This window comes from Biomphalaria glabrata, chromosome 2 (assembly GCF_947242115.1).
Source record: "Biomphalaria glabrata chromosome 2, xgBioGlab47.1, whole genome shotgun sequence".
Lineage (NCBI taxonomy): Eukaryota > Metazoa > Mollusca > Gastropoda > Planorbidae > Biomphalaria > Biomphalaria glabrata.
Window position 1 is genome coordinate 3371456 of NC_074712.1, and position 27611 is coordinate 3399066.

Sequence of the window (27611 nt, forward strand, 5' to 3'; positions counted from 1 at the left end):
ATATAAGAACAATACAAAAAATAATTTTAAAAAAAAAGAACAAAATCTTATATTAAGTGTAATTGTATTAATTAGTTTGGATAAATGTAAAGGTTAGCATGGTAGCTTTTTAAATGTATTTTTTTTAAAGTTGTAAAACATGAATACGAATTCGAGGGCTCAAGCCTACTCAAGCCAATGCACTAACCGCTGTGCTAGCGAATTGCTTATGAAAATAGAAATAACTAGCTATTGTTAGTTTCAAACTTTTTAAGCAACAAAGTATAAAGGGAACTAACTAAACTGATACCGCCACATCAGTCAATTACAATTTCTTTCCCTTGTTTTCTACCAAGCAAAATAATTGAATACCAATAATTAATTAACTAATCGGTTATTTTTTTAAATTCTATTTTGTCATGTACAAGAAATAGTTGTGCATAGTTTCAACTTGATCCAAGAATGAGTGTGGGAGACATAACGTGTTGAAACATTTTACCAGACAGAGTGAGTAGATATAAGCTTTGAAAGAATGGACGAACCCGTCAATGAAACAGACTCTAGCCAAGGTGAAGGACAGGGAGTAATGACGAAAGACGGTCAACAGATCATGTGTGGTGCCTAATAGACTATGCGGTAGGAGCAGTGGGCTAGACGGATTCATTCTTCTTGTTGTGGGGTATATGCATAATCATAATGCATTTCATCTAGAGAGTAAACATCGTGGTAGTTTGTAGTAGAAACATGACATTTTCATACCTGAATGAAACAAGTTTACACAATTTTTTTTTAAAATAATAACAGATGATTTTCCTTTGATACTAACATGATGTCACTGTGGTCAAGGGTCTTTTTGTTGTCTGTTGTATTTATGTGTATTTTTCTGTTGTGTTGTCTTTATATGAGAAAAGAGTCCTTGTAATCACAACAAATTTCCGTAAGGATCAATAAAGCAGTCTTAGTCTTAGTATTCTATCCCACGAATAGAAACACACGTATATATATATATTTATTAAGAACCAAACTAAAAACTGCGCTATTCTGAACTTGTATCTCCGGACTCGAAGACATTACCTTTGTACAATACCTCTCTTCATTTAGGTCAAAACTTCATGGGGGGGGGGGGAGGGTGGGCGAAGAGTGGGAGCTGGGTCTTTAAATTGGCTCTAAAGATTTTCCTAGACATTGAACAGTTGATGTATATTGCTGAGAAAGGGATTACTAGTTCATTACAAACACGGGGAAAACTCTAGTTAGACCGATATAACTTTAAAAAAAAAAATTAAAAAGAAATTAATTAAACTTCGGCTAGAAAATTAGAAATTAGGTCTAGATCTAGATCCAACATCGATTCTTGAAAGTATTGCTTCCTGGAATTTTAGAATGTAAGACGTTCTTGATTCAATAGTTATATACACTTTGCGCATCGTCTTCTAAGTCTAGATCTTATCTTATCTTATATAATACAGACGTTACATCAAAAAAAGAAGATGAATACGTCCTACGCGTCATGCATGTAGTCATGCATATTAACCAATGACTTAAATTCAGCCAAGTCACTGGTTTTCCTGGCTAGCTCAGGCAACCCATTCCATGCTCTAATAGCACTAGGGAAGAAGGAGTATTTGTACAAATTTGTCCTAGCATATGGGACAATGTTTTTGCCTTTAACTTTGTGTCTTTCAGAGTATTTGATTAAATTTTGTTTTTGTAGTTGAAGATTATGGTTCAGTGTTTTATGCATAATTGCTACTTTACTTCTGAGTCTTCTGAAGGCTTTCTAAATTTAGTGATTTTACTAAAGGTGTTACTCTGGTTAAGTGTGAATATTCGTTTGTTATGAATCTCACTGCTCTAGTCTGTTCCAGTTTCTTAATGTTTTCTTGAGTTGAGGGGTCCCAAACGGAGGATGTATATTCTATTATTGGCCTAACCAAGGTTAAATAACATTTTAGTTTTATGTTCTTATTTGATTTATAGAAATTTCTTTTAATAAATTCTAATGCTTTGTTTGATTTTTTTTATAGTTTCATCAATATGTGGATTCCATGACAGTTATTCATTTATTATAACACCTAGGTATTTTGCGTTTTTAGTCTGTGTTACTAGTTTGCCATGAATGAGATAAGTGGAATTAATTTGTTTTAGTTTTTTTGTTACTCTTAACAGATCTAAAGACCTATCATTGGAATATTATAAAGTGTAGTAGATTATATACATTCGCTTAACCAGGATTCTTTTTTCCGATTGAAGGGGGGGGGGAAGGGGTAAAAATGGCCTATTGTTTTTTATTCTAACATTCAATAGTTATTACGAGAAAGAAAATCGCGCTATACGTGATATAAAGGAGGTTATATACACCATCCAATGTAAAACAATTGGGGCAATAACTCGAATGCCTATAATATGGGAATCCATGACATCCAATCTCAACAACTCTAGAAGAGGTGACTAAATCTACATCTACGTATTAAAAATAAAACAAGTCTGGAAGATGTATTACAACATAAATCGTAAAGTATATGTGTGTGATGACAATAGTTGAATTGTTCCCCTGTGCAAGAGAGTCACTGAGCAATTCTGTGTTTTACGTCATAGGTCTGTGTATAAATAGAATGACATCATGATTCCGGCTTTTGTTCTATTGACGCTACTATTGACGTTATTTTCTGGTTGACATAGTTTGTTGTAATTAACCCTTAAAGTGCTGAACTGTTTTACAATGAGTGCATACACAATTCTGATGTTTAGAGGCTAAACTGTCACACGCGCTTAAAGGGTTAAATCAGTGGAGTCCGTAATACAAGATATTTATATAGTTGGATGCTCAGGTCCCTCTTGTCAGGGTTGTGTTTTCAGCCTTAGCTCGTTGGCCCGGGCCCCTGGCATTCAATATAAACCTTCGTGCTTAAAATAAATAATAGACTAGATGTTAACATATCAATGTAATATTTAATGAGATGGCATTATTTACACTGAATACAGTGATAACGTAATCTATTAGTGTTTGTAATTATTGAATTTAACAATTATTATAATATAGATGTTATGTTAATAGTCAAGTAAGCGCTCTGCACCTTGCGTTCCCACACTACCAACACAACACATAAGTACGTATTTGGCATCTACTCAACAAACGCACAACACTGGCCCACTGCTGACTCTAGTGTAGACTCAACCTACAATCCCATCACTAGCTCTCTTAGACGGGGGTACACAGGCAAAACCTCAAAGGGACGTTACATTAGCATAATATAAAATAAAAAAAACCATCTCCATAAGCTTAACAGCAATGCCACAAAGAAGGTGCGTTCAAAAATTGTTCAGCTAATTTAATAAGAATTTGTGCTAGAATGATATATCCTCCTGTGGTCCCTGCCTCCTGTGGTCCCTGCCTTCTGTGGTCCCTGCCTCCTGTGGTCCCTCCTTTCTGTGGTCCCTCCCTCCTGTGGTCCCTCCTTTCTGTGGTCCCTCCTTTCTGTGGTCCCTGCCTCCTGTGGTCCCTGCCTCCTGTGGTCCCTCCTTTCTGTGGTCCCTGCCTCCTGTGGTCCCTCCCTCCTGTCGTCCATGTCCATCCTTCATGTGGTCCCTCCCTCATGTGGTCCCTCCCTCCTGTGGTCCCTCCCTCCTGTCGTCCATGTCCATCCTTCATGTGGTCCCTCCCTCATGTGGTCCCTCCCTCCTGTCGTCCATGTCCATCCTTCATGTGGTCCCTCCCTCATGTGGTCCCTCCCTCCTTTCGTCCATGTCCATCCTTCATGTGGTCCCTCCCTCCTGTGGTCCCTCCCTCCTGTGGTCCCTGCCTCCTGTGGTCCCTCCCTCCTGTGGTCCCTGCCTCCTGTGGTCCCTCCCTCCTGTGGTCCCTCCTTTCTGTGGTCCCTGCCTCCTGTGGTCCCTCCCTCCTGTTGTACCTCCCTCCTGTCGTCCATGTCCATCCTTCATGTGGTCACTCCCTCCTGTGGTCCCTGCCTCCTGTGGTCCCTCCCTCCTGTGGTCCCACCTTTCTGTGGTCCCTGCCTCCTGTGGTACCTCCCTCCTGTGGTACCTCCCTCCTGTCGTCCATGTCCATCCTTCATGTGGTCACTCCCTCCTGTGGTCCCTGCCTCCTGTGGTCCCTCCCTCCTGTGGTCCCACCTTTCTGTGGTACCTTCCTCCTGTGGTCCCTCCCTCCTGTGGTACCTCCCTCCTGTGGTACCTCCCTCCTGTCGTCCTTGTCCATCCTTCATGTGGTCACTCCCTCCTGTGGTCCCTGCCTCCTGTGGTCCCTCCCTCCTGTGGTCCCACCTTTCTGTGGTCCCTGCCTCCTGTGGTCCCTCCCTCCTGTCGTCCATGTCCATCCTTCATGTGGTCCCTCCCTCCTGTGGTCCCTCCTTTCTGTGGTCATTCTTTCTGTGGTCCCTGCCTCCTGTGGTCCCTCCCTCCTCTGCTAACAAGAAACAAAGTTTTTTTCTTCTCCATTACGTAGCTAGTGAACGATATTAATAGCTTCACGACACAGATCCAGACATGGCGACATTATAAGACAGTGGTCTTAGACTGGACTACTGAATCTAGATATATGGTATTGACAATTAAAATTTACTTTGGTGATAGGCCTCTAGGTCTAGACTTGGATCCTGAAAGTCTATTAATAAATTTAACATAAGGAACTCCCGCTGACGTGATGTGTGTTCAAGATTGTCTAGACCTCCAAACCAAAGTTAATTTAAGCTTTTATAGTTAGAAAAATTTTAACTGTGTGACCCATTGTCATGTATCAGTTTTAGAACCCCTGTAATATTTGGTGACTAGTAGTCACTGAACTATTCCGTGCTAACACCACGAGATTTTGTCTACTGGTCGGGGACTGACCACGAGGTGGACACCTCAGTTGTTTTATGTCTCTTGTAGATGGAGGAGCGTTATTATCTCCTTAGGTATATTGTATGAGCACTGAGTAATTATTATGTAGTATGCAGTTCTTTTCATTGGATTATTATTGACCATAGTTTGTGATGGCTTATGATGCCAATATCTTTTGTGATTTATTTTATATGCAATAAATTTCATGTCTGCTACCAGTGTGTTTATCAATAATTCTAAATGTTGTCGTTGGAGACCTTAGTATACCAGTGTTGTTGCGCACTTGCAAATCTAGTGCGTGTAAGAAAGTATTTAGTTTAGAAGAGCACTATAGTAGTACCAGAAGAGGTACCTACAATAAACACGACATTCGCGTCATCACGCCTTGGACAACAATACCAGGCTGTGACACCAATTAGCTACTAATTCTTTTTCCAAAAATACAAATGAACTTGTCAAAATTCTACGAAAATCTTTAGAGCCGTCTTTGGACATTTCGGATGTCTTTGGTATGTTGTTTTTTCCCTTGTTGTGTTTTGAACCCACGAAGAATTGTATGTAAACAGGTGCTTTGCTAATGAATAAATAAAGATTATTATGTTTATAAGATCTCACTTTTTAAAAAAATGTATGTTATTAATCAGTGCTTTTTTTTTAAAAAAAAAATAGGTACCGGTACTCAGTGATTGATTGCCTAACTTTTAATTACTAATAAATTATAAATATACATTAAAATACAAGAAAAGTAAGTATTTTTTCCCCACATTCAAAAAGGTGCCGGTACGCCGTACCGGTGCGTAACGTCACACAAAAAAAAGGGCCCTGCTATTAATACTTCGTTATATCTGATGGTTAACTGACAGTTGATCTGAATGAAACAAATAAATAATAAAGTATCGTCTATTCAAATAGTTTAATTTACCTTGACATACATGACAACAGTGAGGTAAATTCTATCAGCCTCGATCTGATTCAGTAATGGGACAGTTGAATCACAGTTTTGATAAATGTCACACGTATATTACCAGGGGCTATAATTCGTGATGAGAGTTGGTGTAGTTGTTCTTCGAATTGCCTCCCTTATCTTGTTGTAATTTTTTTTTCTGGATATTTGTAAGTGTGGATGTGCGCGCTGTTCAGGTGGTTATTGTATTTCGGTTGTTGCTTTTTTTGTGTATTGCTTGAAATGTTGGCGTGTTTGGACGCATTGATTTTTAGTTTTGATGTCTCTCTAGGGCTTTGCGCTGTCACATTGTCAGGGATCTGTTTCTCCAGCATCCAGGTAGAGTTGTGCCTGAGCTCCAGCAGAAGGTTCAACAGAATCACAGCCTTGACATCGTTGACCCCCTTCCCGTAATGAAGGTTGTCGATGCCCATGACGTTAGCGGTCAGCTGAGTCCAGTCCATCACGGGCACCTTGTGGGCAGACAGCACAGTCTTCAGGGCAGCGTTGTAAGCCAGGATCTCAGTCGGCTGTTGCATGTAGCTTGTAGTCGTTTGCAATATGGTTGGCATGTGTGTGGCCAGCCAGATGAACTTTGGCCATGCGGATTTGGCCAACTCCTGGAAAATGGGATTGAACACCTGTGAGAAAAAGAAACACTTATCATGAGATCTCATAGAACAGTTCTTGGATTCGTTCTTGTAATTTTAGCCATATATATATATATTGTAATAACTTAAGTGAGGCAAACTCAACGAGGCACATATATCTTTATTTACACGACATCACAAGTTCATAAAACATCATCTTTCTTAGGCACAATCTCTCCATATTGGCTCTCTACTTGGGTGGAAATCGTTCTCCTCTCTAATGTTGACATCCTTTTAGGTCTAGTCTATCACAGTGCGCACCTTCTAGCACTAGCCTGGATGGCGGTGCGCATGGCAGAGTTATAACAATATATATATCTATATATCTATATATCTATCTATATATATATAGAAAGAGAGAGAGAGAGAGAGAACAAATTGATTCTATGTCTCAGCTTCTGACTACTTAATGAAAATTTACATCCCTGCTTATCCTCCCTGCTGTTAGGCTTTGTTTTTTAAAGGATTTTTTTATAAAGCTTACAACTCACTCTGTCTGTTAAAAAGTTTGAACATGTTTTTCTTCCATTTCCCATTCTCTGATCAAGTTGAAACTTTGCACAATTGTTCATTGTATCAGGCAAAACATAAGATCAATCAAAAAATTACCCAATTTGTTAATTACTTGTTGCTGATTAATTATTTTGTTTGATATCGAAATAAGGGTAATAAATGCTACTTGATGAGAGATGTGGATGTATATATGGATTTTATCCCACGTTTTGACAGGTTGTATCTCCGACTTCCCATTCTCGGATCAAGTTGAAATTTTGCATAATTATTTATAGTCGAGGACAATACACGAATGAATCCAAAAAATTAACCAGTTAGTTGATTAGTACTAATTAATTATTCTAATTTATAAGGAAAGGGAGCTAAACCCTGCCATTTTCAGATCAATGGCTGCAATTAGCTGTTCTTTCCCTAAGACGAGCTTTATTTTTAAACAAGCATTCTTATTTCTATTGCTTGTTTTTAATGCCATGGAAATGTTCATTATTTGTGCTAGGTGGCGAAGTTTCCGAGTGGCAAAAAGCTCGTCTTCCGAAAAGTTTCAGTTTGAATCCTGGTGAAGACTAGAGTTTGTTTGTTTTTAATTTTTAGGACACATCTGACTCCATGCGACTCTATGCATGGGGAATCTTAGCTTGAACCCACACAATCATTTAGCGTTCCCCCTCTTTGTTTTCAATAAAAGAAATTTTTTACATAAAAGTGGGCACCGTGTCCAGTCTAATTTTAATAATTTTAATAATAGATAAGCCGATGAATATATTTCGTTTGATTACAGAAGGAAGAGACTTACTTTTGAAATAACTGGATCAGCCTTGAACCGATCATGGAACCCAAACCCAGAGACATAGAAAGTGTTCGGAATTCCTGACAGCTCTTTCAACTGTCTCAGCACCTCGCTGACATCGCTGGGCCGGAGCGCTTCCTTAAACCGCAATCTGGTCTGGAGAGTAGGTTGAAAAAATAAAAAAAAAAAGGGACCGTTCATTGGCATAAGACCAGCAACCACACAGACAATACCTGTTAAATTAAAGCATTTATTTTTATTGTAAGTAGTGAAACTCCTCTTTCAGACCAGGCGATCTAAAGGGGCAGATAATGTAAGGGCCATCAATTTCTGTGGCCCACGGTTAACCAGGGTGTCATGTGGCCAGCACAACGACCAACCTCCTTTTCTTTTTACCAGCTTAGGTCAGGTACCCATTAGAGCTGGGTGGACTCAGGGGTGCCCCTAAAGATCCCAAAATTAAAAGACCCAGTCTTCATCAGGATTCGAGCCTTGACCAACGGTTCAGAAGCCAAGTTCTTTACCACTCAGCCACCGCGCCTCCACTTATTTTTATTGGGTAAAGAAAAAAATATATTTTTGATTGCTTTCTATATTCTAAACCAGTGATGCCCAAACTACGGCCAGCGGGCCAGATCCGGCCCGCGATGTGGCTTTATCCGGCTCGCCTAAACATGTTTACAAGCACTTCATTGAGTAGACATTGAGTAGACAAACGTTTCACTAATAAAACAGATGAAACCGATCTTACATAATAGCCAGTAGGCCAAATAGTGCTACGGGTTTCTGATAAAACTATTTAAAATGGTTTATTCTCTATTTCTTTTTTTTATCTATTCAATGATGTGGCCCGGAAATTAAACTGGCCCGCCGGCCGAAAATGGTTGGGCATCACTGTTCTAAACGAATAATCTTCAAGCAGGACATGCTCCTGAGCATAGACTGGTTACCCAGCAATAAAAAAATATCAATTCCAATCTCTGATATAGTATCACATGATGACCTTAAAACACAGTGCTTTCTAAGGGGATTAACTCTGCACATCTCTCGTCACGATATTTATTCTTCTCTTACATTTCCCATTCTCGGATAAAATTGAATTTTTTTGCATAATTATTTGTAGTCTACGACAAAGCATGCATCAATTAAAAGACTTACCAATTACTAGTTTATCAATAAGTGGTAATTAGTTTTTTTTAAAATTAATAGTAAAAAGGGAGTTAAACCTTGTAGCATTGAGATGACTGACTTTTGGTATTTCGTAGGCCTACACGTTTTTATTCCAGATCAAGTTGAAACTTCGCACAATTATTTATTGACATAGATATGATGTGAATTAATTTTAAATTTTTAAAACGTAACCAATTAGTCAATTAATTAATGATAATTAATTTTTTTGTTTCCTACCAACAAGGGAAATAGATCCTTCAGTATTCACAGGTATTGATAAAGTTGTTGGATTTAGTGCCCTTAAAACAATTGTTGACGCAATTTCTCCCATCAAGTTGATACTTTAAACAATTATTTATTGAACCTAACAAAGCATGAATCAATAAAAAAAATTAACCAACAAGTCAATTAATTATTGGACAATTATTTATTTTGTTTGATGTCGAATAAGGAAATTACTTGTACATTATTGATAGACTTTTAAAGGCGGAGTTCTCGCCCTTTAGATATGCTTTGTTTTTTTCTTAAAAAAAGGATTTTAAAATATTTTGCTTGTTTTAACGCGCATTAAAAATTTTTGGTTTGTTGTTAGTCAGCCGTGAGTCTGTTCATCTTATATTACTGAGACGTTGGATACCAGCTTTCCATTGAGCTAACTGCTTGTAATATGGGGATTACTCTTGAATCATATAAGTGAAGGAAGCTGATTTTGTACTTCAAGTGTGCAAGTAACTAAGCTATCTCGCTTTGACCTGTTTCTCCCCACCCCCGTGTATAATATGAAATTTACCGCGCACAGTACCTGAGATCTAGGTGTAACACTAGATGTTTTGTTCAGACATCAATACAAGTTTTGTGGATCGAAGATTTGGGCTCCTTAAAATACTCAATGCAAAGAACTGCTATCCTATCTTGTCTTATACAAGACGTTACGAAATGTATTTGTTAAGTCTTAATTATCCTTCCCACACATTTCCACACTCACATTATCATTCCTAGAGAATTTGAATCTGAGTGAGTTCCAGTAGCCAAGGTGCTGTTTCTGCAGCCAAAAGTTCTAGCATCTAGATCTAGATCTACTTCACTATCATCATTATCAGAACGAAAAGTAATTAAAAGATTTAATGATGAAAAAAAATTACAGGTGGACTGCACGATATGGTGGACAGAAACGCATTGTGGGTGGTCAAATACTCGCTACGCATGAATGGATCTAGGTTAAACCGGCTGGCTAAGAGTAATTACCTTACAGTCCAGCGGTTCTCAACCTTTTAAGCTCGGCGACCCCTTTTTACAATTCCTCACTTTGCCACGACCCCCGACCCCCTTACACACACACACAGCAATAGAGGAGTAGACAATAACAATCCATATTTTCGATGGTCTTTGACGACCCCTGGCAAATCGTCAATCGACCCCCCCCCCCAAATGGGGTCGCGACCCACAGGTTGAGAACCCCTGCCTTACGCGCTAAGTCAAAAAGTTGACCTACTTTCCATACCATAACGACACGAAGCCGTGAAGTAGGTAGATAAGACATCTCGAATGGCTACGAGACTAAGACTTTTTGAGTGTCCCCTAAAACCCACATTACAATGCTAATATCTCATAGTTTGAAAGTTCTAGAAAATATTTTGCATGCATGTTTTTTTAAGCATTACATTACTGAAAACAAGGTATTAAAAACAATTTCTGTGATCATTCCCCAAAACCTCCTTAGTTGGTCTTTAAAGCCCATGGACTAATAAACTCGCCCAGGTCTGACTGTTTACTTTTGAATTGATTAAACGAGTCTAAGTAGGTCACAGTGTAATTACATAATGCACACATACAACTTACTTTACCATTGCACTCAACGCTGTCCCTCATTATAAATGGTTTGCATGGTGGACTGTACCGCAGGTAAACGTGACATCCCCTGTCTGGACAGAGTGCACAAGTGTTAATACAAACCGTTGCTAGGCACTATGACATAGCCCCATTGCCTGATAGAAACAAAAAGTTTGGTTTGGTTTTGGTTTTGGTTTTAGGCACATCGGCACAATTTAGGCCATGTCGTGCCTGTAGTCCTTTTAGGACTACTCTCTCTCTAAACAACAAGGGCCAAATTCTATACAGTCATATCATTAAAATCAAGGTCTATTCACAGTTAAAATAGTAAAGGTGGTAAAAAAATTAATTATTTGGTAAAAATCGAATGTAAATAGTACATGTTCACAAATTCATAAATCAGATCTTCGTAGACAACCCCACTTCCCGGATAAAACCCAGTACCTTCACAGGGTCGACATTATCAAATAGTGTTTTTAAATTAGTGGCTCTAAAATATTTCTCCCTGACATCCTGGTATCTGGGGCAATCAACGAGGATATGTTCCACCGTTGAGGCGAGAGTCACAGTACTCACAAAGTGGGGGCTCGTCTCTCTTCAGCACAAAAGAGTGCGTGATGTAGGTGTGGCCAATCCTAAGTCTGGACATTCCACTTCTATCCCTGTCATCTAAAGTATGAGAAATGTAAGTCTATTCTGAAGTCCTTACACATTTGAGACAAAAAGAAAATCCGCTGCCGAGGACAGACGCAGACGGCGAAAAGAAAATCTAAATTGACCACCTGCGGACAATGGTTATGCTTGCCCCGGATGTGGCAAAATAGGTAGGTCACAGCTGGGGCTGCGCAGCCCCGGGAAATACTGCATTCCTCACTAATCTTCGGACTCGAAGACAAGCCTTATTATTACAGTGACATTCAGATATGTATTTGCTCGACTGAGAGGCCAGAACAATGCACTGGCCCAATACATCCTTATAGAAGACAGAACTGTTGGGAAAACATCCTGATCTGGAAAAGAATGCGCAGTTCATCCCAGATCTAGGACTCGTTACCTGAACCGCCCTCCAAAACGATAATGAGAATGCAGAAAAATGAGATGAAGACGATCGTGCAAGAAAGTTACTCCTTGCTTCTTACTGGGAAGTCTATTCAGGGTCGGCCTTAGGCCGCACTTTCATAGGCCCCGCGCTCATTCTAGGTGTAAATTATGAAATTAAACCATAATAACGTATATATAACAACAGGGTTTCCGCGGCCTCCTCATTTCCCAGGGTCTCCTGGAGATCTCATGTAATTACAAAGTATACGAAAAAGTATAGGAAACTTCCTGAAATTATTTAAATCTCATGAAAATAGACAAAATTGTCAATTTCGGGGAGAGAGCCGCAGGTCTCCTACTTTTAAGGTATAATGATGTATGCAAATCCGACATGAAGCGATTCAAAAAAGATAACAGTTGGTAAAAAGAGACACTAGATCCAGATGGAAAGCAAGCATAAAGGAAGAGTCCTGGATCACAGATGGCGTACACATGAAAATTAGAAAAAAAGGTTAAAGAGCGTCTAGTGATTACAGGATTTACAGCTGTACCTGTGCATCAAGGATTGGCCTCTCTAGTCACATTTGAAGATGCAAAGGAAAAAGATCGTCTCTCGAGACGTAAAATGCCACAGACTGCGACACTTAGATCTAGATCATGCATATATAAAGTTAATATTAAGAACATCATTAATAATTGAGCTTGTTTCGTCATCTGATCAGAGTAGCGTGTTATTTCACCCTAATGTATTATATGAAAATATGTATTTATACTCCACATTCTTTAAGAAATAATTGGTACGGGAACTTTATTTCTAAAAGTAAAAGTGCCAAGAGTTTGTGGTGGCCACATGGTACCTTAGTTAACCGCTGAACAGACTTTTTTTAAAAATCGTCCGAGCAATATTTCGCTCGCTATCAGAGATAAATTTTACATTTAATTATATAAGTAAGTCACACAAAAAATAGGCTGATATAAATACAGTTGTGATGTATTTTTATATTAGCAGTGTTATGGTTTAGAAGTAAAGATACTTTATAAATAGAAAATAGATCTTCTACCTTAAATGGAATCCTTAAAAGGAATCCACTATTTGTAGTGGAGTTAAATAGAATATGATCCACTACTTGCGGTGGAGTTGTTAAATAGAAACTAGATCTAAATCATGTGATATCATTGTTAATTGTATAATACCTATCATGGGCGTAGCCAGGGGGGGGTTCTTGGGGTTTAAACCCCCCCCGAAATGAAATCCCCCCCCCCGCAGGGGGGGGGCGGAATTAATCGACTGATTTTTGCTTTCATTTTGTTTATTTTAGGTGAGATTTTAATACTAAATCATCACTTACCACAGCACAGCCGAGGCAGTTTTGAGTTAAAAACCCTCTAGCAGGGGGTTTTAAGTTTAAATCCCTCTACCAGGGGGTTTTGAGATTTTAAAAACACCTATCAGGGGGTTTTGAGATACAAATCCCTCTACCAGGGGGCTTTGAGTTTAAAACCCTCTACACGGGGTTTTGAATTTTAAACCCCCTACCAGAGGTTTTTGCAGTTAAATCCCCCTCTTCTATAAAACAAAACAAAAAAAATGCAAACAACAATCCCCAAATTCCAACAGCACAGTTGAGGAAGATTTTGATTTTAAAACCCCATCCAAAATTTACGATAACCCCATCTTCAATATACAAAAAGCAAATTACACACTCAAAATTCTATGAGCGTAGCCAAAGGGGTTTTGAGTTTAACCCCCTCCCCCTTCCAGTTGGGGTTTGAAGCTAAAAAGTACCTCTTCAATATAAAAAAAAAGCAAATTACACACTATAAAATCTATGAGCGTAGCCAAAGGGGTTTTGAGTTTAAATCCCCCTTCTCCAGATGGCTTTTTCTTTAACGTTTAAAACCCCTCCAGATGGTTTTGAGTTTAAAATTCCCCTACAGAGCGTTTCGAGTTGAAAACCTCTCTCTTCAATATTATTTTAAAGCAAACTACAGTCACCAAACTCTATGATCGTAGCTAAATGGGGTTTTGAATTAAAAACAAAACAAAAAAAAACAACATATTTTTTAGTTTAAAACCCCTCAACAGATGATTTGACAAAAAAACTTTCCTTTTCGATATAAAATCTAAAGCGAAATACAGGCATGTAATTCCAAGAGCGTAGTCAAGAAAGGTTACAAATTTCTAACAATGGCTTGGGCTCCATTAATTAAGTGTGAATAGTCTTCTGCCGAAATTGAAAATCATTAAATGTGTCTCAACAAAGATGGCTAAGACAGATTTTAGGAGTCAGTCATAGAGATCGGGTCTAAATCAAAGAAATCATATGCCGAACTGGGAGTCGAATCCTTAGTAAGGTTGTGACAGAGCGTCGCATGAGGTTTTGCGGGACATGTTTTCCGACAAAATGAATTACGCAAAATAAGAGTTGCGGAAACAGCGAGAGGGTCTAAGTCAGTAAGAATAGCACATTAGGTTTTTGAAATAAAACTTTTTAATAGCAAGATAATGCACTGTAGATACCTCAGAATATGCATTTTGTTGGCTTTTAGTACCAGAAATAGTTCTCGGCGGCGGGGCGAAGCGCTGGGGGAGCGCTGCGAACTCCCCCAGACCCCCTTGCTAGCAAGGGCGGGGAGTCTACAATAAACAATAAACGTCTTCCGAAAGGGTCAGAATGTAATAAAGATTAATTATGTACACACACACACACACATATATATTTTTTTTTTCGCGGGGGGGGGGGGGGGTGTCGGGGGGGGGGAATCCCCCCCCCCCCCAAACCCTCCCCGAAAAAAAATCCTGGCTACGCCCATGATACCTATGTTAACCTGTGTTAAAGTCGTGAAAAAAAATATAGATATACTGCCTGTAGTAGGATTGGTGAAAAACAATATAGATATACTGCCTGTGGTGGAGTTGTGAACAAGAATATAGATCTATGGTGGAGTTGTGGATAAGAATATAGATCTATGGTGGAGTTGTGGATAAGAATATAGATCTATGGTGGAGTTGTGGATAAGAATATAGATCTATGGTGGAGTTGTGGACAAGAATATAGATTTATGGTGGTGTTGTAAAGAAGAATATAGATCTATGGTGGAGTTGTGAAGAAGAATATAGATCTATGGTGGAGTTGTGAAAAAGAATGTAGATATACTGCCTGTTGTGGAGTTGTGAAAAAGAATATAGATCTATGGTGGAGTTGTGAAAAAGAATGTAGATATACTGCCTGTTGTGGAGTTGTGAAAAAGAATATAGATCTATGGTGGAGTTGTGAAAAAGAATGTAGATATACTGCCTGTTGTGGAGTTGTGAAGAAGAATATAGATCTATGGTGGAGTTGTGAAACAGAATATAGATATACTACCTGTGGTAGAGTTGTCAATCAGAATGTGGGTCTCATATTTCTGGTCTCTCAAAAGCCCCAAGAGTGACATGTACAACATCCTGGTCAGTGACTCGCCCACAAAGTAAATGGTCACGTTGTCAAGCACCTGGCAGATTTGCTTTTCTGACCTCAGGTCCAACATCTGAAACCATCATCAAACAGTTAGCACCGTCACGTGACACTTTGCTAAGAGTGCTGTCTTGAATGTACAGACAGTCCTCGTTTAAAGGCGGGACTGCTTACAGGCGGTTCGAATGTTCTGGAGGACTCAACAACTGACCAGGAGCCCGGTGGGCCGGTACTCAAATGGGCCGGTACGACCACAGTGATCCTGTTCATTTTTGACCTCACGCCTGTATTTTGTAATATAAGGGCACTTAATGCCACAACGGCACGTATTAAGTTCTTAAAGGGTTTATATTATTCTCCTACAAAAAGGGCCCTCTGGGTGACTTTTTTTTTTTTAAATAATCTTTTACAGACTCTATTAGGGCCTAATAATTTAATCTAACACATTTTTTCGAAATAAAGTAATAGCCTACACCCTTAGACAGTGCTACTAGTAGGCTTCATCCTATTAGGGCCTACATACTTTGCGATAGAAAAACAAAAAAAGGGCTATATAAGGACATAGTGTTCACTGTATGCATGTGTACAGCTATCGATACATTATCAAACTTAACAGAATGATTTTCAGGACAGGTAGACCTAGACCTGGATGTCCGTCGTATAATATACAATTTATCGGCCGAATGGTATAGAAATGCCCAGGCCGATTTTGACACCCAGTCCGCCCCTGCAACTGATCCGTATGTTTTCTTTGTACAACGAAAGTTTGAGGTTACGACACTGTCGCCCGGAGTGCAGGGGCAGCGCAGTGGCGAATGTTATTGTAGATTTGACTGATACAACTGTCAGCGTAGCCTCTTCTAGATTCGTTGAACGGCGAATTTTTTTAGAAGATGAAATGATAGCCCGTAGACTACCGACGTGTCTTTTTTTTTTTATTTTACAGAGCTTACGTTTGTTCACTCCGTCTGTCTGTCTGTCTGTCTGGGAGGATTCTTTTACGTGTTTTTTTCTCCCACTTCCTATTCTCAGATAAATTTAAATTTGGCCCAGGCCCAATTTTTTTTTATAGTCTATGAGAATACGTGCATCAATTTAAAAAAAATAAATTAATTAGTTAATCTATAAGTGGTAATTACTCTTTTTTTCCTATGTAGCAAAAGGGGAGTAAAACATTTCAGTATTGAGAAATTATGTGACAGTGATTGTGAGGTTTTTCTCCTTAGGTACGATTTTATTTTTTGTTTAAGATAGGATAAAATAAGATTTCTATTTGATTGGATCAATAAAAATTATCTTATCTTTTATATTTATTTTTTTTTTGCTTGTTTTTTTTTTCCTCCACGAAATACCTAGTACGCTGTGCTTTACTTTGTGTGAACAAGATGCCACATCAGTGTCTGCAGGCTCAACTACACTTCACTTGCTTTCTTGTTGTTTGATTGTATGCGTGGTTAGTGTATGGAGTAGTGACATTTGAACTTTTGGGGTTTTTTTTTTTGGCACAACGGCACAATTTAGGAGGTCATGTCATGCCCATTAGAGTGACCTGTGCACTTAACATATTTCATAGAGTGATCTGTGCCCTTGGCAGATTTCATAGTGACCAGTGCCCTTGAAAGTGTTTATAGAATTACCAGAGCCCTTGACAGTGTTCATAGAATGACCAGTGCCCTTGACAGATTTCATAGTGTTATCTGTGCCCTTGAAAGATTTCATTGTGTTACCAGTGCCCTTGACAGATTTCATTCGGTGACCAGTGCCTTTGACAGATTTCATTCGGTGACCAGTGCCTTTGACAGATTTCATTTGGTGACCATTGCCTTTGACAGATTTCATTCGGTGACCAGTGCCTTTGACAGATTTCATTCGGTGACCAGTGTCTTTGACAGATTTCATTCAGTGACCAGTGCCTTTGACAGATTTCATATGGTGACCAGTGCCCTTGATATATTTCATAAGTGACCAGTGCCCTTGACAGATTTTAAACAGTGGCCAGAGCCCTTTATAGATTTCATACAGTGACCAGTGCCCTTGACAGATTTTATACAGTGGCCAGAGCCCTATATAGATTTCATACAGTGACTAGTGCCGTCTCATAATTTCAAGGATGGAGTCTTTTTCTACTCTAATTTAATGATCAATTTCCAATACGCTTTCAATTAGATCGAAACTCTCATACTATATACACACAATTTAAATGATTTTTTTCCGAATCTCATACCTTACACGTAGGATCGTCTGGTATCCACGTTGCAAACTCGGCCTGGAACACTTGCCGCACGTCCAACGCCCAAGGACCTTGACATTGATCGATGGTTTTGTTCACACACGTATAGCTGAAACAACATGGCGTCTCACCTTCCGGTTCACATAGAGCACGGTAGTAATGATTCCCCTCTAGGTCAACGTTTCCTGAAATAGGGCACAATGGCTGTCAACGAATGTCACGTGTTCACAGTTGACGTCATGAACACAAAGAAATGTATGTTGGCGCTTTTACAAAGCTTATATCAACTCTGTCTTGTAAAATGTTTGTTCACGTTATTTCTCCGACACCATACCTCGGAATAAAATACATTTTTCAGTATTCTTTCTTTTACCTGACAACACACACACACACAAAATCCCCAATTTATTTTGTTTGGTATCTCGAACAAGGGAAAGAAATTGTACTTGACTGAAGTGGTGGTATAATCTGAATTAGTTCCACTTTATAGGTCTCCGCTCAAAATTGAATCGATCAATATATAACAATACAATCTTCGTAAGCACCTCACTAGCAGAGTGGTTAGAACGTCGCCACGGAAAGCGTTAGACACAAGTTCGAATCCAGGTCGTTACCGTTTTCTTTTATTGCGTTTAAAAACCAATAACAGTAAAAAAAAAAATCCCACCCAGATATGCCTTTCTCCCCCCCCCCCCCCCCAACCAATTAATCCCAAAAATTTATTGTTGTTGGTCTAGATATATTACAATTTTAACTACATGACTGATTCAAACTAATTGATACAATTACACTTCGTATAAAAAAAAAAGTTTCCCATTTCAGATCTTGTGATGTATGGGGCAGATGATGTTAAGGCCATCTGTTTCTTTGGCCAACGGTTAACGAGTAGGGTGTCATGTGACGAGCACAACGACCAACCGCCTTTACTTTTCCCCAACTAACGTCAGGTACCCATTAAGGCTGGGTGGACTCAGGGGCGCCCTAAAAATCTCGAAATTTAAAATTCTAGTCTTCACCGAGATTCGGAACCCAGGACCTCATGTTCGGAAGCCAAGCGCTTAACCACTCGACCACCGCGCCGTATAAGCTTTGTATTTTATTTTATAAGTATTTTTTATATGTTTTTCTTGTTCTAGAGCAGAGGCAGCAGCTTTTGAAGGTAGCGAGCGGGGGTCGACCTTAGATGGGGCCTCGCAAAATGTATATTCTTTCGTCACCATCAGCCCATTACAAAATACGAGGGGGTCTCTGTCACACATTCTACGGTAGGCCCTACCTACCAATACGCTATAGACTGATGGATGGTGTAGTGGACTTTATGGAAAACAATGCTCCTATTCAATTACTTGCGACTATTGTTGAAGCCTTTCCGGCACCAATACCAGTTACATGAAAATTCTTAAGGTTTATGCCTGCATATGTTATTCTCCCAGAACCTAATGTAGGCCTACTGCTAAGGCCGATTTCAACCAGTGGTAGTCTGAAATGTCAACACACAAGAAAATAGAGTAGCTCACACACCCGAACTAAACTTTATTCTATACATTTCAAAATATCTAATTAAATGTTCTGCCTTATGTGGAGTATTGCACTTCGAGTGTATAATATGAAACACTACTTATTTATTGTTGTTTTTAATTAGATTCAGCTTATATGCATACTAAGTAGATATTTTTTAAAGCAAACATTTTGTTAAATAATACAAATTATTTAAAAACATTTATTTTTTTTTTACAAAAAATCTAAAACCGTTTTCATTAATGTGTTAAAAATATGCTAAATAGACACAGAAACAGATGAACTTTGCATTATCTGCTCTTAAAATAAATTGGTCTAAAAGGGGAACTATTTACTTCACAATTTAAATTTGCGTCTCAGTGATCGTCAGTTGACCTAATTAAATTCTCTTTGCATTACATGCTACTGATGGTTCCTTCAGGTCTTCTGTTTCTGTGGCCTACTATTATTGAGGCTGTCATGTGGCCAGCACAACGACCAACCGCCTTTACTTTTCCCCAACTAATGTCATGTAACCATTAGAGCTGGGTGGACTCAGAGGCGCCCGAAGATCCCGAAATTAAAAATCCCAGTCTTCACCAGGATTCGAACCCCGGTCCCCGCTCAGCCACCGCGCCTCCAACCCTAACCCAGAACTGTATCTGCAGGGTTACTGGGCACGGCTGCTGGCAGGGCTCGTACCCTGGACTATAGACACCTTCAAACGACAGTCTGGCGCACATACCACAGGACCAGGAAGCCATGTCTTTCTTTTTTCTTTATTCTTATATCGCTTTGCCCCGCTCCAACTTCGGAGATACTCTTCCATTTTCTATCCTGGCTTGTTCAGCATGAAGTTGTATTAATCTATGTGGCTGTTCCCCCTTTCATACCTTTACCGCTCAGACAGCTCGCCTCGTATTAATCTGAGGCATGTTAAAAATATCATTGTAATCAAAGTCTTACCGCATCTTTTATCCTTTCTTTCAAGGACGCCGGAGATTTTGTTGTGACGTAACGTCTTCCTCAGTGCGTCATCAACAAGCGTCATTTCCTTCTTGCTGTAGTCCTTGTTCTTCAGCCAGTGGCCGACCACCATTCTACTTATCACGTTTGGACAGGACTTAAACTCGCCCTCCAGCAACTCTTCGGTCTCGGCTCTTGTCCTTGTCTGGCTCAAGCTCCATGAGGCTATGTTGTTATAGAACGTGTACAAGACAAGAGTTGACACACATGCTAACAACAGCACACTCCTCTTGGCTCGAATCAAAGACGAAAGCGAGGCTGACAGCATTCTCACCCTTGACAACGAACTAGTGCTAGAAATAGACGTAAACTTATGTTGTGTTAAAAAAACAAAATCATTTATAGAACAAATACTTACGGGTAACAATTATAATACATAAAACTAAACTGTTTTTTTTTTCGGATTCAAAGTAAATAGAGTTTGTATTTTTTTTTATAAACTATCACTAAATGCAAATAATTAAAATTGTAACGATTCTATCTAGTCAGATTCTCTGCAAATACTACAGCACACGGAATAACCTACTCAAAGAACTTGACATCTAAGGCTCAAAATAATGTAACTCTTTAATGTCTAATATAACACAGCCCAAACTAGAATTTTCAACACCTATATGACTACTTCTGTCTCGGAAGACAATGGATGTGCTCTGATGAGTCACTGGCTTTGGTTTCGTCTTGAGACGGGGCAGAATCTGGTGTGGCTGATAAATCCAATTCTGGAGAGGCAGATTTTGCTACAGTTCATGCATGTATATGTATCTGTCCTAGGTCTACCTGATAGGGCAGCTTTCTTCTTCTTTCTCTTGACTTAGGCAGCTTCGCTACTTTTGCTCTCGGTGAGGTTCGTCCCAGCACGCACAGTCTGTCTCCATGCTGTCCGGTCTTGGACTATCTCCTTCCACATACTTTCGTCGATCCCTGTGGTTCTAAAGTCTCGCTTGCGGACATCTCTATAGGCCAGTCTTGGGCGGCCCTTGGTTCTGACTCCCTCCACAAGCTCATCATATTATTATTATTATTAATTATTATAGCTTTTATATAGCGCTACTTTCATGCTTATAGCATGCTCAGAGCGCTTTTGGTCCAATCTCATTTGTGGACCAGTGGGGGGGGGGGAGGGGTATCTAGGAGTTGGTTTTCCGTGCTGCCTTTAGGCGCTCAGTAAACACAGCTCTGCCCGAGTCGGGTGTCGAACCTCGAGCCCCCTTCTAGGTAGCCAAGCCAAGCCAACTTAGCCTCTCGACCACGCTTGGATGTGTTTTAGTATTCTTCCGTCTGGCACGCGAGCGACATGACCAAGCCAGAGTAGCCTTCTTTTTGTCAGAAGAGCATAGATGTTGTGCATGTTGGCCCGTTTCAGAACGTCCTGGTTGGAGGCATGATCCCTCCAAGAGATGCACATTATGCGGCGCAGGCAGCGTGACCCGTGTATGTTGACCAGCTCTCACTACCATGAAGAAGAGCGCAAACGTAACACCGTAGGTCAGTGTAGGTCAGTGTAGGTCAGTGTAGGTCAGTGTAGGTCAGTGTAGGTCAGTTTAGGTCAGTGTAGGTCAGTGTAGGTCAGTTTAGGTCAGTGTAGGTCAGTTTAGGTCAGTTTAGGTCAGTGTAGGTCAGTGTATGTCAGTGTAGGTCAGTTTAGGTCAGTGTAGGTCAGTGTATGTCAGTGAAGGTCAGTGTAGGTCAGTTTAGGTCAGTGTAGGTCAGTGTTTCCCAAACTTTTGGCCTATGCGTAACTCTTCTAGAATTTTCGTAACACTGAATTCCCCTCCCACCCCCCTCCCACGTATTTATTTTAATAATAAAAATGCATTTTATTTTTCTTATGTAGGCCTACATACACAAAATAGCAATTACTCTACCACAATTAAGTATTTAATTAGTGAATCTATCTTTTGCTTGCTTCAGAGACACATGAAATCATGGGCGTAGCCAGGGGGGGGTTCTTGGGGTTCAAACCCCGCCCGAAATGAAATCCCCCCCCCGGGGGACGGAATTAAGTGACTGATTTTTGCTTTCATTTTGTTTATTTTAGGTGACATTTTAATACTAAATCATCACTTACCACAGCACAGCCGAGGCAGTTTTGAGTTAAAAACCCTCTACCAGCGGGTTTTGAGTTTAAATCCCCCTACCTTGGGGTTTTGAGATTTTAAAAACCCCTATCAGGGGGTTTTGAGATTTTAAAAACCCCTATCAGGGGGTTTTGAGATACAAATCCCTCTACCAGGGGGCTTTGAGTTTAAAACCCCCTACAGGGGGTTTTGAATTTTAAACCCCCTACCAGAGGTTTTTGCAGTTAAATCCCCCTCTTCTATAAAAAAAAAATGCAAACAACAATCCCAAATTCCAACAGCACAGTTGAGGAAGATTTTGTTTTTAAAACCCCATCCAAAATTTACGATAACCCCATCTTCAATATCAAAAAGCAAATTACACACTCAAAATTCTATGAGCGTAGCCAAAGGGGTTTTGAGTTTAACCCCCCTCCCCCTTCCAGTTGGGGTTTGAAGCTAAAAAGTACCTCTTCAATATAAAAAAAAAGCAAATTACACACTATAAAATCTATGAGCGTAGCCAAAGGGGTTTTGAGTTTAAATCCCCCTCCTCCAGATGGCTTTTTCTTTAAAGTTTAAAACCCCTCCAGATGGTTTTGAGTTTAAAATTCCCCTACAGAGCGTTTAGAGTTGAAAACCTCTCTCTTCACTATTATTTTAAAGCAAACTACAGTCACCAAATTCTATGATCGTAGCTAAATGGGGTTTTAAATTAAAAACAAAACAAACAAAAAACCCAGAGATTTTTTAGTTTAAAACCCCTCAACAGATGATTTGACGAAAAAACTTTCCTTTTCGATATAAAATCAAAAGCGAAATACAGGCATGTAATTCCAAGAGCGTAATCAAGAGAGGTTACAAATTTCTACCAGTGGCTAGGGCTCCATTAATTAAGTGTGAATATTCTTATGCCGAAATTGACAATCATTAAATGTGTCTCAACAAAGATGGCTAAGACAGATTTTAGGAGTCAGTCATAGAGATCGGGTCTAAATCAAAGAAATCATATGCCGAACTGGGAGTCGAATCCTTAGTAAGGTTGTGACAGAGCGTCGCATGAGGTTTTGAGGGACATGTTTTCCGACAAAATAAATTACGCAAAATAAGAGTTGCGGATACAGCTTGCCGGAAAATGCGCCGAACGGCGCGAGAGGGTCTAAGTCAGTAAGAATAGCACATTAGGTTTGTGAAATAAAACTTTTTAATAGCAAGATAATGCACTGTAGATACCTCAGAATATGCATTTTGTTGGCTTTCAATACCAGAAATAGTGCTCGGCGGCGGGGCTTCGCCCCGCGCTGGGGGAGCACTGCGAACTCCAAGGGCGGGGAGTCTACAATAAACAATAAACGTCTTCCGAAAGGGTCAGAATGTAATAAAGATTAATTATGTACACACACACACACACACACACATATATATATATATATAATTTTTTTTTCGCGGGAGGGGGGGGGTGTCGGGGGTGGGAATCCCCCCCAAAACCCTCCCCGAAAAAAAATCCTGGCTACGCCCATGCATGAAATACATTTATTAAAACAAATGGAAACATAGTTTTGACATTGGAAAAAGTGGGCGTGTCACCGGAAGCTGTAACATCTCTATCCATTTCCGGATCTTTGCAGAACTTAGACTTGAAATGTAAAATAGAGCCGTATTTGATTTAGTAAAAAATTAAAATAAATAACAAAAAGGATTTAAAACTTAGGATATTTTATTCTAATTTATACATTAAATGGGTATTTTAAAAACAAAATCAGCATAGTTAACTGTGTGCAACGCGTACCCTCTTCACACTCTACCCGTACCCCCATTTTGGGAAACACTGCTGCAGTACAGCTCGTTCCTTCTGGACGATTGCTATATGTCTGTGTAAGTGTGTGTGTATATATATATGTGTAAGTGTGTGTGTGTGTATGTATTTGTGTGTGTATATATATGTGTGTAAGTGTGTGTGTATGTATTTGTGTGTGTAAGTGTGTGTGTGTGTGTATATATATATATATATATATATATATATATATGTGTGTGTGTGTGTGTGTGTGTGTAAGTGTGTGTGTGTGTATGTGTGTGCGTGTGTTTATATTTTTTTTATATTTTTTTTCAAGGTGATTATAAAGAAAGGGAGCATTCACTTCTAGTTTTGTAGAATGTTGCAAGAAGATTAGCGGCCCCTGTCATAACCTATGTTTTTAGATCAAGAGACGAGTCCAGGAGGCCAGATTATTATAGACCTCTGGATCGTGAGTTTGATTCATTGAAGTATATGCTAATTTCATTTCATCTCAAGTTAAGTTTGCCTATATTGCAATAATATTCTTCTCAAGGAAGTTATTGAAGTGATTTTCGTAATTGAAATATGATAAGTCTACAGAGGTTTAGTAGTCTACCAGCAGTTTGGTGCTATGAGTCAACAACCGACAATATAAAAATGATCGCGTTACCATATCACGCGTGAATTAGTGGAGTCAAAACACAGGTCTTTCCAGAGGCGTCGCCATCCTCGTCACTCGTCACAGTTATGTCTGTGCTATCTGTGTCTGCTTAATGCGCACATGATTACCACCTACACGTGTGACCACCACAATTATAACAATATATTTGCCTGTATAACCGCCAGCGGCGTAGCAAGCTACCCACGGACTCAAGTTCAAGAATATGTCGGTGGGCACCCTTCCGCCCCCCCCCCCCCCATATGACAACCTTAGGGTGTAACACAAAATTGAGTAATCTGAATGTATCTGTAAATTTACCAAAAGATATTCCAGTTCCAATACAAGGATCGTACCTTTTTTTTTTAAATACGTAATAACGCCAATACGTCTGATTCAGTTGTGACTCTCTGCTAGTCTTGGAAGTTAGTGTTAGTACTACTTACTTAACAGAATGAAACGACCTTTTTTAAAATCGCTTTTCACAAAAGTACACTTTTTGTTTCACTTTGGTGTCATCCCAAGTGCTCATGTGGGCCCCCCAACTGGTCACGAGTCATGGGCTCAAGCGCCATGAACCCCTTCGCGCCATGGATGCTACGCCACTGATAACCATATCACTATTTAAAAAAAGGGCAATAAAAGAAATGTTTGATGTTTTATGTTGAAGTGTTCGATGCTATTTAAACAAGCTTTTAGAAAATGGCTTTGGTCGAATCTATACAACAGTTCAAGTAAGGCAAGGGTTCTCAACCTGACGATTTGCCAGGGGTCGCCTAAGACCATCGAAAATATGGATTGTTTTTGTCTATTCTTTTGTTGTGTGTGTGGGGAAGGGGGTGGGTCGCGGCCGAGTGGGGGATTCTAAAAAGGGGTCGCCGAGCTTAAAAGGTTGAGAACCGCTCAAGTAAGGAGACGAGGAACTAACTGAGCTCAGCGGCAATAAAAGACATACCGAGATCGTGACATCAAAAATACGTTCATCAAATTGGCATTTTCCCCTCTAAGCCAACGAGTGAGTGGACGCTGTTTGCGGCTCTCTGTACATCTCCAAAGTCCAAAGACAAGGATGAGCCCATGTTCTAGAAAACAGCAAGGTGCCGTACCTTAATGGAAGATTTAATGAAAGATTTAAAAACCGTGGACACCAGGTGGGGAAGAAGCACCGGACGTTGCGGGTCACTAATAATATAAATATAGCTTGTATATAGCGACACTTTCATGGCTTATAGCATGCTCAGAGTGCTTTGGTCCAATCTCGTTTGTGGACCAAAAGGGAGGGGGGGAGGTTGTATCTGGGAGAAGGTTTTCAGTGCTGCCTTTAGGCGCTCAGTAAGCACAACTCTGTTCGAGTCGGGTGTCGAACTTCGAGCCCCCTTTCTATGGTAGTCAAGCCAGGCCAAGTCCAAGCGTGCTTGTCCTCTCTATGGAGACAGCTTGCCGCCCGATGCCCGATCTAAGACGAATAAATCAGTACCGAGAAATCAGATCTCTAGATCTATGTGGCCAGCACAAATTTCCCCCCAGCTTGTCAGGTTCGAATTAAGAGCCGGGTGGACTCAGAGTCGTTTTAACCATTTCGAAATTTTAAAATCCGCTTGACCACAACACCCCCCCCCCCAAGAAATCAGTTAGACCAGTGATGCCCAAAATACGGCCCGCGGGCCACATCCGTCCCGCGATACAGGTCTAACCGGCCCTTCAGAACTTCTCTCAGCAATACAATAAATGGGAATGTAAAATATATGATACAAAAATAACCGAACCGTGTCCTTGCCCTTTTTAGTTGACTTCTTTTGGTAGCACCGTGATTGGTAGCTTGCTGGTCAACATTCGAGTGTTGAATACATGGGAATGCCGAACAAAAACGTGGCTTTGAGTGAACACAGTAAATAGAAAAATGGACACATTTTTTTTGTACAGAATACGTAAAGTATATCTGTTTTAATGGAGTATTTGCATTGCAGCCTGTCATTCAGAAGTTTGAAACATCCAACTAATAGAATTAATGTTGGATACAACTTGTTTCTAATCAAAATGTCGTCTGCTCTATTGCTTTTCCATTTTCGCAATGATTTGGCCCGCGACAAGAGTGTGGGAGAATTTCTTTGGCCCGCGGGCTGAAGAAGGTTGGGCATCACTGAGTTACATTAACTATAATCATCACGTATATGTGATAGGAAATTGAACGAAAAATTAAAAAATAAAAAATAAAAAAACTACAATGCTCTTAAGTGGATGTTAGACTCTCAGCTCAAGAAAACATAAAGAAACATACAGAAAGGAAAAAAAAAAAGGTACATTAGCAAGATAAAAGACTACAAGTTAATGTAGCATTGATACATAAATCACTAAACAATAACTTATCAATACCAAAATATTTGAATAAAAGAAAAATTACCGAATAAAATACTTTAAATTCTTATCTTATCTTATTAAATATACAAGTTACTTCAAAAAAGAAGTGTTCCTAGGTCCGTCTAGTTAATTACTTAAATTCTGCCAAGTCATTGGTTTTCCTGGATGGCTCAGGCAACCCATTCCATGCTCTATTAGCACTAGGCTCTAGGGAAGAAAGAGCATTTGTACAAATTTGTCCTAGCTTATAGGAGAGGGTGTAAGCTTTTATCTTTGTGTCTTTCTATTTTATTAGGTTTTGTATTTGAAGATTATGGTTCAGTGTTTTATGCATAATCGCTACTTTACTTTTAAGTCTCCTATCCTCAAGCCTTACTTATGGCTCAAGTCATGGGTTTCTAAATTTAGTTATTTTATGAATGGTGTTACTTATGGTACAACACTACATAAACAACTTACTAATAAATATCTTAGGTGTTACAATGACACCAACACAGAACTACAAGCCATATAGAATTTTAATCCTGTTCAGCCAATAAGAATGTCAACACTATTTTCGATCCCAGTACTCCATTTTGTTTTAAACTCCTTTCCTTTCAACAAGCATTTCCACCATTCAACATTCACACTACGCTGCGCGCGACCTAACACTAGACCATAGACTATATATAGTCGTTGGTATGACGTCCAAAGACCGTCCTCTTAAATTAATGAAGAGATAGAGACAGCTAAGACAAGAGTACCTGGTGACCAAGCCTTTCTCGGTTGAATAATTTGTTGAGGAAAAGATGTTTT

General features: G+C 39.6%; 2 protein-coding genes across 3 annotated transcripts; both read right to left on the reverse strand.

Moving 5' to 3' along the window:
- Window positions 1–3917: 3917 nt before the first annotated feature.
- On the reverse strand, window positions 3918–4316 carry LOC129924847 (uncharacterized transmembrane protein DDB_G0289901-like). The gene has a single exon (XM_056022153.1). The coding sequence runs from the start codon at window positions 4314–4316 to the stop codon at window positions 3918–3920; it is 399 nt and encodes a 132-aa protein (XP_055878128.1).
- Window positions 4317–5715: 1399 nt separating this feature from the next.
- On the reverse strand, window positions 5716–27451 carry LOC106072753 (uncharacterized). 2 transcript variants are annotated; one of them, XM_056018771.1, is made up of 8 exons: window positions 27276–27451; window positions 25414–25564; window positions 19907–20259; window positions 17438–17628; window positions 15124–15286; window positions 10724–10806; window positions 7721–7870; window positions 5716–6405 (listed from the first exon to the last, which is right to left on the reverse strand). In XM_056018771.1, the coding sequence occupies exons 2-8, from the start codon at window positions 25440–25442 to the stop codon at window positions 5902–5904; spliced, it is 1473 nt and encodes a 490-aa protein (XP_055874746.1). In that variant the 5' UTR covers window positions 25443–25564; window positions 27276–27451; the 3' UTR covers window positions 5716–5901. The 2 variants fall into 2 exon arrangements, with proteins under 2 accessions (XP_055874746.1, XP_055874747.1); XM_056018772.1 differs by lacking the exon at window positions 25414–25564.
- Window positions 27452–27611: the final 160 nt, after the last annotated feature.